At 43.7% G+C, this 10,986-nt stretch overlaps 1 protein-coding gene across 1 annotated transcript in view; it reads right to left on the bottom strand.

Annotated features, from left to right (window-relative positions):
• Positions 1 to 8,033: 8,033 nt before the first annotated feature.
• Positions 8,034 to 10,986, bottom strand: part of LOC124006403 (G protein-activated inward rectifier potassium channel 4-like) — a 42,251-nt gene continuing 39,298 nt past the window's right edge. Inside the window, exon 4 of the mRNA XM_046316399.1 lies at positions 8,034 to 9,944. Within this exon, the coding sequence (XP_046172355.1) occupies positions 9,586 to 9,944 (359 nt within the window). The 3' untranslated portion in view covers positions 8,034 to 9,585. The remainder of the gene's footprint in view (positions 9,945 to 10,986) is intronic.

Raw genomic sequence — 10,986 nt, 5'->3', positions numbered from 1 at the left:
GTCATGTGTGCATACATTCTACGTATGGGTGGTCCCAGGAATCAAACCCACTACCCTGGCGTTACAAGCGCCATGCTCTACCAACTGAGCTACAGAGGACCACAGGGAAACTGTGTTAACTGTGTTATTCTGTTCGTCAGACGGTGGACAGTTCAAAAGAGGTATCGACACAGGAGTGGACTCCTATCATTTTAATTGAGTTGATTCGATTAAAATCTGAGTGTGTTGTTTCTGCCTTTTGTTTAAATGAGCAAAGTGCAAAGAAATGTTCATTCTGGTTTAGCGTGAGTTTCTACTTGAATTTGGTTAAATGGGCAGTGAATTCGCTCATACTTGGAGAACTTGCTTCCAAGCTTCTGTGTGTATCAGACTCACATCGTTTTTTAGTTTAGAGATTATTCTGAAATGAAAACACGTGTAACCACATCAAGTCTCATTTAGTTGATAGTCATTTACTCTGTGTTATTCTGTAATGTATCATGTATTTCATGTACACTGTAATTGTTTGAGTGTTAATTATTTCATGACTAATTCCATTAGTTGAATTGAGTAAATGCATTCCTCCATGTTCAGAATAATAATTTCATTGACTATATGCTCAGAATTGAGTAAGTCTATTGGTAAATATTGTTTATACGACACATAGAACAGTAGGCTTGGGTTCCACTTTGATATTCCTGGTCTACTTGACTGAGTAAATTAATGTTAGAACATTGGTCGCTGTATCTAGCCTCTTAATAATTGCAAAACGGTGACACATGTTCATTATAGTCATACTGAAAGGTGATAAGAGGATTGCTACCTTGACTAGATCCTCGAGAGACGCACACGGCCTGTTGCATTTATTCACAAAATAATAGAGTCAGATTGATGAATGTAGTTTATTATTATATTCAACATAATTCTATAAATGTACACAAATCAAAGAAGGCAGCAGCTCCTGTTTTATTTACCATCGTTATAATCCTTCGACTTCAAGTTCATAAGGACATGTTTAACATGGTTTGCTTCATCCTCATTTGAATGTTCCTTCACTAAAGATGTCCAAATCATTAGGGAGATTCTCCAATAACCATCTGGATGCCCTTTTCCTTGACTACATGCTATGAGACTGAAAAGCTCCGAGACAGAAGGTACTAGCAGACGGTCCTTTATTCTTTCCTGTCTAACAAACAAAAATTGCCGTCTGTCAGCGAAAGCATCACTCAAACTCTGCAGACATAAACTACATACATTTTGATTCAAAATGTAACTATTTGTGTTCCAAGCAGAAAAGGACGCATTTCATCAGGGGCACAATTTTTACTGGAAACGGGGAGGACATGTCCCCCCCACATTCTGAAATTGCACCCCCCCCCCCAGTTTTATCATTGGAATGTGATACAAAACGGGGCAATGGTGTGCTTCAGGACCATGCGGACACCTCCGAGCGGTCGGGTAGGTTGTTTGGAGTGCTTACTCAACTGCATAATAAAAATAAAAACATGGCCCTCCCCAACTTCTAAAACCAAAGTTGCGCCCCTGCATTTCACTACCCATAAGCACCTCACATATTTTCTAGTGTAGTTAATAATGCCTAGCTACTGTACCTCCCCACCACATCAATAATGTTCCAGGCTCAAGGTTAATCTAAATAAGCTCATGATCTGTCTTTCAGAGTTTGAGCTCATGCTCAGAGAAGTACTGAAAAAGCCACAGAGCCCAAGACAAGTTTGCTGTTTATATACAATGTCCTCCCTCTGCAAAAATGTATCTTGTTCTCAAGTCTGAGTCAGAAAATGAAATACCACCAGCCCCAAGAAGATTTCAACCCTGCCATGAGGATTCAATCCCCACGGAAACAGATAAAGAAGTCCCCCTCACATGAAAAATATCATCTCACATTGCCTTTTACCCCAGTGGCTGATATCCCTACCTGTGGGTTGACTGTAGAGCTTGTAGTTCCATATATGATCATGTTCCTGGGGATGTACGGTCATGTAGCACAGCAGGTGACCCGCGCCTCACGACAGCTCTGTATGAGATGGCTCCCACTGCTAGGAGAAGGGGGCTGTGACATCCCATTAAAGCCCATCGCCCTGACACATCAAAGAGCCAGACCCATGCTCTCTCTCGCCTCCGTGGCCCCTGGGTGAAGTCATCATACAGGCCTATGATGGAGCGATAATCACATCCACCGGTGGTGCACTGCAACACTTGGAAGAGAACATTGAAACCAGGGGCTCAAAGAGGTAAATCAATCACATTCACATGACATCGACACAGCCTTTACGCCAGCCAGTTATGGGGGGAGGTTGGATCAAACACATTCACATGACATCTAAACAGCCTTTACGCCAGCCAGTTATGGGGGGAGGTTGGATCAAACACATTCACATGACCTCTACACAGCCTTTACGCCAGCCAGTTATGGGGGAGGTTGGATCAAACACATTCACATGACCTCTACACAGCCTTTACGCCAGCCAGTTATGGGGGAGGTTGGATCAAACACATTCACATGACCTCTACACAGCCTTTACGCCAGCCAGTTATGGGGGAGGTTGGATCAAACACATTCATATGACATCTACACAGCGTTACACTAGCCAGGTCTGGGAGGGAGGTTGGATCAAACACATTCACATGACCTCTACACAGCCTTTACGCCAGCCAGTTATGGGGGAGGTTGGATCAAACACATTCACATGACCTCTACACAGCAGCCAGTTATGGGGGAGGTTGGATCAAACACATTTACTCTACACAGCCAGCCAGCCAGTTATGGGGGAGGTTGGATCAAACACATTCACATGACCTCTACACAGCCTTTACGCCAGCCAGTTATGGGGGGAGGTTGGATCAAACACATTCACATGACCTCTACACAGCCTTTACGCCAGCCAGTTATGGGGGAGGTTGGATCAAACACATTCATATGACATCTACACAGCGTTACACTAGCCAGGTCTGGGAGGGAGGTTGGATCAAACACATTCACATGACCTCTACACAGCCTTTACGCCAGCCAGTTATGGGGGAGGTTGGATCAAACACATTCACATTACCTCTACACAGCCTTTACGCCAGCCAGTTATGGGGGGAGGTTGGATCAAACACATTCACATGACCTCTACACAGCCTTTACGCCAGCCAGTTATGGGGGAGGTTGGATCAAACACATTCACATTACCTCTACACAGCCTTTACAGCCAGTTATGGGGGAGGTTGGCCAGGTCAAACACATTCACATGACCTCTACACAGCCTTTACGCCAGCCAGTTATGGGGGAGGTTGGATCAAACACATTCATATGACATCTACACAGCGTTACACTAGCCAGGTCTGGGAGGGAGGTTGGATCAAACACATTCACATGACATCGACACAGCCTTTACGCCAGCCAGTTATGGGGGAGGTTGGATCAAACACATTCACATTACCTCTACACAGCCTTTACGCCAGCCAGTTATGGGGGGAGGTTGGATCAAACACATTCACATGACCTCTACACAGCCTTTACGCCAGCCAGTTATGGGGGAGGTTGGATCAAACACATTCACATTATGACATTTACGCCAGCCAGTTATGGGGGAGGTTGGATCAAACACATTCACATGACCTCTACACAGTCTTTACGCCAGCCAGTTATGGGGAGGTTGGATCAAAAATTCACATTACACAGCCTTTATGCCAGCCAGTTATGGGGGAGGTTGGATCAAACACATTCACATGACATCTTTACACTAGCCAGGTCTGGGAGGATGAAACACATTCACATAACATCTACACAGCTTTTACACCAGCCAGGTCTGGGAGGGAGGTTGGAGGAGGAGAATGATCGGATTGCTATGAGTAGACAGTTACCTAAAGCATATCAAGCTTAGTGATGCTCTTCTCTATGGTCTAAATATAACAAGCCTCATTGTAGGAGGTTATGGAGATGACTGTAGATATTTAGATCAGAGAAAAATAACACAAGACAATATGTCTACCAATTCGAAATGAATACATTGGCAGATACAGGCTCTAAAAGTGGAGTGTGTGCGTGTGTTCCGTAGTGCGTGGGTGTTGTTCAGTGGGGTCAGAGATAGTGTCGGCCCACTCCATTGTTTTGGAACAGATGCCAAGTGAATTCCTCCTACTTTCTTTTCCCTAAGTTAAATTCTCTTGCTTAAACAGTATGTTCTGTTCTGGTTCCATTTGGTATTGGATGCTGCACTTATGTTCTTAATGAGCCGGTCTTGCCCCTTAGTCCAGGTACACTGACCAAGAGACTTTTGCCTTATTTCTACAGTGTGTGTCCACAAGCACACACACACACACACACACACACACACACACACACACACACACACACACACACACACACACACACACACACACACACACACACACACACACACACACACACACACACACACACACACACACACACACACACACACACACACACACACACACACACACACACACACACACACACATAGTCTTGTATAGCTAACCTTTGGAGTCACTCAATTCAGTCCCATTCCAAATCCTATTTTCCCTTAACCCTACCACTAACCTTAACCCAAAAACCTATCCTTAACCATAACCCTAAATCTAAACTTAGCTCCTAACCCTAACCGTAAAACGAACCCTAACTCTAAACCTAATTCTAAAAACTAACACTAATTCTAATCTTAACCCAATACCTCCTAGAAATACAATTTGACCTTGTTGGGACCAACAAAATGTCCCCAGTTGGTCAAATGTGTGTTAGTTTACTATTCTTCTGGGACACGTCCGCACGCGAACATGCACACACAGTCACTCATGAATTTTCATCACTTTTCGGGGAGTAAAAATGTATTCCTCATACAAAATCCTATTTTGCCTAAACCCAACCCCAAACCTAACCCTAACCATAACTCTAAGCTTAACCCCAACCCCCCCTTAACCATTTACGCTTTTACAGCGACTTACAGTCATGTGTGCACTCTAAGTATGGGTGGTCCGGGGGGATGAACCCACTACCCTCTAACCCTAACGCCATGCTCTACCAACTGAGCTCAACCCCAAACCCAAAACCTAATCCTTAAAAAAGTCCTGACATTAGGTGACTGGTCAGGACTTTTTGTTCCTGATAATGTAGGAAACAATATACACACACAAACACACACAGGCACATTAATAATTTCATGAAACCTTCGTTTTGTCATCATTTCAGGTTATTCAAAGTCATATTGGAGGCCAGCAGATATTTGAAATTCGAGGTTCTGAATGATTAAAAATCCATGAATAGCCTTGGCAATGAACTGTCAGGCATTTCTATGGGACCCAAGATTAAACCATGCAACCTTGTTTACAAGTTCGAACACTAGAACACTGGAATATGAGATGCAATCTACACCTCGATTAGGATGATAGATATCCTCATGATTATTTTTGTGTAATTATTTCTACACTCTCTTGTTCTGAACATCTAACACCTGGGTGACGGATGTTGCTTCATGACAATGATTGCAACAGCAGCTGCTCACCGATTTGACAGCTCCAACGTGCCAAAAAAATCCTCTGTGCGGGTGTTTACTATTCCTGGTTGCTTGATCTGATTGGCCAAGTGTTTGCTTTTAACCCAAGCAGAAGTTTGATTAAGCAGAAATGTGATTATGTCAGTGACTTTTGTGATGGGTCTGTTCACTGTTAATAGCTGTGATATCTTCATAATCGCTTGGCAGGGGAAAACAATCTCCCAATACACTGAAGAAGCTGACTCAGAGATGGTGTTACACTGCTGGGTGGTGAGTATTGCTATTTCTGTTACCAGGGATTCTTACTCAATCGGAAATCATTTAGAAAGGCAACAGTGAATAAGCTGGGAATAATATAGCCAGGATTTGGCTCCTTTCCCTGGTACCCTATGACACTATGTTTTTGGTCAATAATGATGACAGAAGAACTGTATCACCCACATAGTTCTTGGCAGTCATACAAAACAATGGTGGTTCAATGCATGCTGTATTTACAGTACAGACGGTACTAAATTCATACATTGCCTTGGATTTCTATTTCTTGTTTGTACTGTATCATTATTCTCTACCAGCTGCCTGTGCTTAGTAGTGTGTTTGTGCCCAGAGCTTCCGTGCAAGATGAGATTGTTCCACACCAATTACAAATGGTTGCTTAAGTCTGTTTCTCATGATTCGATGCACCTCTAATCCAGTTGTCAGGTAGCATGTGTAAAAATCTCAACTATTTTACAGAGCCTTGGGTGAAATCAGGACTTGCTCAAAATCAAATCAAATCAAATCAAATCAAATCAAAGCAAATCAAAATGTATTTGTCACATACACATGGTTAGCAGATGTTAATGCGAGTGTAGCGAAATGCTTGTGCTTCTAGTTCCGACAATGCAGTGATAACCAACAAGTAATCTAACTAACAATTCCAAAACTACTGTCTTATACACAGTGTAAGGGGATAAGGAATATAATAATAATAATAATAATATATGCCATTTAGCAGACGCTTTTATCCAAAGCGACTTACAGTCATGTGTGCATACATTCTACGTATGGGTGGTCCCGGGGATCGAACCCAATATGTACATAAGGATATATGAATGAGTGATGGTACAGAGCAGCATACAGTAGATGGTATCGAGTACAGTATATACATATGAGATGAGTATGTAGACAAAGTAAACAAAGTGGCATAGTTAAAGTGGCTAGTGATACATGTATTACATAAGGATGCAGTCGATGATGTAGAGTACAGTATATACATATGCATATGAGATGAATAATGTAGGGTAAGTAACATTATATAAGGTAGCATTGTTTAAAGTGGCTAGTGATATATTTACATCATTTCCCATCAATTCCCATTATTAAAGTGGCTGGAGTTGGGTCAGTGTCAATGACAGTGTGTTGGCAGCAGCCACTCAATGTTAGTGGTGGCTGTTTAACAGTCTGATGGCCTTGAGATAGAAGCTGTTTTTCAGTCTCTCGGTCCCAGCTTTGATGCACCTGTACTGACCTTGCCTTCTGGATGATAGCGGGGTGAAAAGGCAGTGGTTCGGGTGGTTGATGTCCTTGATGATCTTTATGGCCTTCCTGTAACATCGGGTGGTGTAGGTGTCCTGGAGGGCAGGTAGTTTGCCCCCGGTGATGCGTTGTGCAGACCTCACTACCCTCTGGAGAGCCTTACGGTTGAGGGCGGAGCAGTTGCCGTACCAGGCGGTGATACAGCCCAACAGGATGCTCTCGATTGTGCATCTGTAGAAGTTTGTGAGTGCTTTTGGTGACAAGCCGAATTTCTTCAGCCTCCTGAGGTTGAAGAGGCGCTGCTGCACCTTCTTCACGACGCTGTCAGTGTGAGTGGACCAATTCAGTTTGTCTGTGATGTGTATGCCGAGGAACTTAAAACTTGCTACCCTCTCCACTACTGTTCCATCGATGTGGATAGGGGGGTGTTCCCTCTGCTGTTTCCTGAAGTCCACAATCATCTCCTTAGTTTTGTTGACGTTGAGTGTGAGGTTATTTTCCTGACACCACACTCCGAGGGCCCTCACCTCCTCCCTGTAGGCCGTCTCGTCGTTTGTTGGTAATCAAGCCTACCACTGTTGTGTCGTCCTCAAACTTGATGATTGAGTTGGAGGCGTGCGTGGCCACGCAGTCGTGGGTGAACAGGGAGTACAGGAGAGGGCTCAGAACGCACCCTTGTGGGGCCCCCGTGTTGAGGATCAGCGGGGAGGAGATGTTGTTGCCTACCCTCACCACCTGGGGGCGGCCCGTCAGGAAGTCCAGTACCCAGTTGCACAGGGCGGGGTCGAGACCCAGGGCCTCGAGCTTGATGACGAGTATACAGCAGCTTGGGCTGTATACTGTCACTTCCACTAGCTCTCTCTGTCAGGAAAATAACTCCTAACCACACATACTTACAGAGGACTAAATCAATTAACAAACTAACAAACACACACACACACACACGCAGACAGTCAGACACAGACACCCACATACACATGCACACACACGCGCACAGTTCTCTAACAGAAACATACTGTACTGTGCTTTTGGCCATATTAGGTTTATTCCAATGAGAACACACATAAAACAGATGACATTCCACCTATGGGAGAAGTTATTTTCTCTAATGATAAAGGATCTTTATGCAAATGGCATAAATATGATGCTACAATGTCACAGTGAAATAAAATACATTGATGGGACAAGTGTTTGGAGAAATGCAAATAAATGTTATAGAAGGGGGAGAAGGGTTCAATTTAAGAGATTTGTCATCTTAGCTATCATCAATATATTGGTTTACAATATCTGTAGAAATTGTTCATTGTAGTTTGCATGCCTAGAAAATACCCTGTATTATTAGCAGTGTATTAAACTTGCTATGTCGAGGGGACAGTTCATTATCATGCAAGCTCTGTCATACACATCCTCAAAAGAAAACTGTAGAAAATGTGACACACAGGACAAGCGACAGAGTCATACACTCTCTCAAGCAGAGACAACAGTAGCTACCTGAGTCCAGACCAGGACTATGGGTAGAATAAAACTGAATCTGGACATCTGCAAAATCTGTGTACGCGACCAATACAATTGCATTTTATTTAGCTTTGATTTAAACATAACTAACCAAAGGTGAAATAAGATGAATAGCACAAAAAGCTTATGTCACAGTGCAGGGAAGAAATACTTATGAGCGTACATATCATTATAAACCTGCTTGTATCATCAGTAGCCTATACTCAACACCATGCACTAAAATATGCACCAGTCAGGGGCAGGAGGGGGAACAGGGATGGAGGGAAGGGGGGCACATCAGGGTCACAGGGCTTGTGCTTATGTATCATGAATATCAAAATGAGGTACTGCCCGTTCCTCTGGGTCCAATACTGAGGGACTCTCTGGGTTCTGTGTTTTGCTCTAGTATATTCGTCACACGTAATGCGATTAAGCATGACAGTGGAACCGCAAGGGAGATTGGACAAAATACGAGGGTGATTGGACAAAGAGACAGCGCTTGATCTATAGCGGCGAGCTGAACTGAGCTGAGCTCTACTTCCTGCCTACAGGTACGAAGGAGGGCTAAAGCGCGGCTGCGTACATATTGCCTTCAGTTAAGAGATTCCATAGTGGACTACTGTAATAACAACGCGTGATGGGATTTAAGATAATGATCTGGTCCGCACATATTCTGTCGGAAGCGGAATCAACAATCTCTAAATTTAGGATATTGGATCATTTGTAAGCTGTGATATTCGTTCGTCATGGCTACCTGTTCCACTTCAGGTTATACAGTATATCACTTGAGCTATTACTACTGTAATGGAAATATGTGGTCGCCTCAAATATAAAAAGACAATACGACCAATCTGGAGCATATTATGTGTATTATATGTTTGTATAATTGTGTATGTGTATGTTTGTTTGTGTGTATTTGTGTCTGCAAAACAAATATATACTACAGATTGACACTCTAGAGAATTATTGCATGGGGGGGGGGTATTTTATCTCCAAGCAATGCAATGGAACAAGCTGGCCATTGACTAAATGAGGCATAGTCTTTAGTAACTTTGTCTCTGGTTTGGCTTATCTGAAGTAGTCAGTCCAGTCCGGGCTGGTCTTCCAGAGCTGCAGCCGAGCCGTTGATCTCTCCCCTCTCCCCCTCCTCCCCCTTGTCCACCTCTTTGGTGAGTGGGTTGTGGGTGGACAGGGGTTCCAGGGTGTAGGGTTTGGGGGGCTCGGGCGTCAGCGAAGAGAGCGTGGGGAGGAGCTGGCCCTCTCGTAGTGTAGCGGCTAGCTCTTTAGCGCTGCACGACGGTGTGTTGGTCTCGTAGATGTCGTGGAAGCTGTTGTAGTCCACCTCGTAGAAGCCCTTCTCCAGAGACAGGACCGGGGTGAAACGCCAGCCCCACAACACCTCTTTGTCCAGATAAGAGCTCCGGGCCTGGCAGGTCATCCCTGTTAACACACACAGACGCGATCACACACACACACACACACACACACACACACACACACACACACACACACACACACACACACACACACACACACACACACACACACACACACACACACACACACACACACACACACACACACACACACACACACACACACACACACACACACAGAAAGGGAGAGCCAGATGGAGGGAGGAAGAGGAATAATAAATTATTCACAAACAACACTCAACTCCAGAGTCAATAATGGTCTGAGGTCTCAGGATCAACAAACAGGGAGGATCAGTGAGAATAAGATATGAGGAGCATCAGGACTGAGAGGTCCAAGAAGATATGTTCCACCTGGGATTCTCTGTGTGTCTATGCTAATATCCATACCTCTGGAGAACCTGTCTCATAACCTGATAGGAATCCAAAGTGTGCTCTACAAAGCATTGTAAGTTAGATCTCACTAACCATACAGCCTGCTGTAGTGTCCAACTTAATTGATGGGGAATACAGTATCTATCCAAATTGAGTATGTAGCATATACTGCCCTACCAAGCAAATGGGCAAATGGGCAAAACATTTTTATACATTTAAACCATGCTTTATCATGTGGACAAATATCCTGCCTCCATTGTGTTGTGTTATGGAGAAAATGGGGGGGGGCTCATCACTTACGTCAGTCACTGCCTTTTACCTTGGTTTCATTATTGATTGTTCTTTGCTGATACAAGTATCAAACTATATGAGACTGACCGACATATACAAATAAATATATGAACATAAGTTGGTGTAAAAACAAAATGTAATTGAAACGTATTCCTCTGGGTGTACCAAGGTCAAAGGTCATGTCAGAGGTCAGGGTCAATATGAATAAAAAAATAAGACAACAAATAAGCACATATCCAGTGATCTGCCTACAACTAATTTGGTTGGACAATAAAACAACTTTAAAGCCATTTTTATCAGTTCCACTTAATCAGCTGCTCTTTTTTTTGGTAGGGATGAACCCTGGAGGGTCCTCATGGTAATTGACAGCACACAGCATCCTT

The sequence above is a fragment of the Oncorhynchus gorbuscha genome, linkage group LG19 (genome assembly GCF_021184085.1).
Source record: "Oncorhynchus gorbuscha isolate QuinsamMale2020 ecotype Even-year linkage group LG19, OgorEven_v1.0, whole genome shotgun sequence".
Lineage (NCBI taxonomy): Eukaryota > Metazoa > Chordata > Actinopteri > Salmoniformes > Salmonidae > Oncorhynchus > Oncorhynchus gorbuscha.
This window is presented reverse-complemented; position numbering and strand designations above follow the sequence as displayed.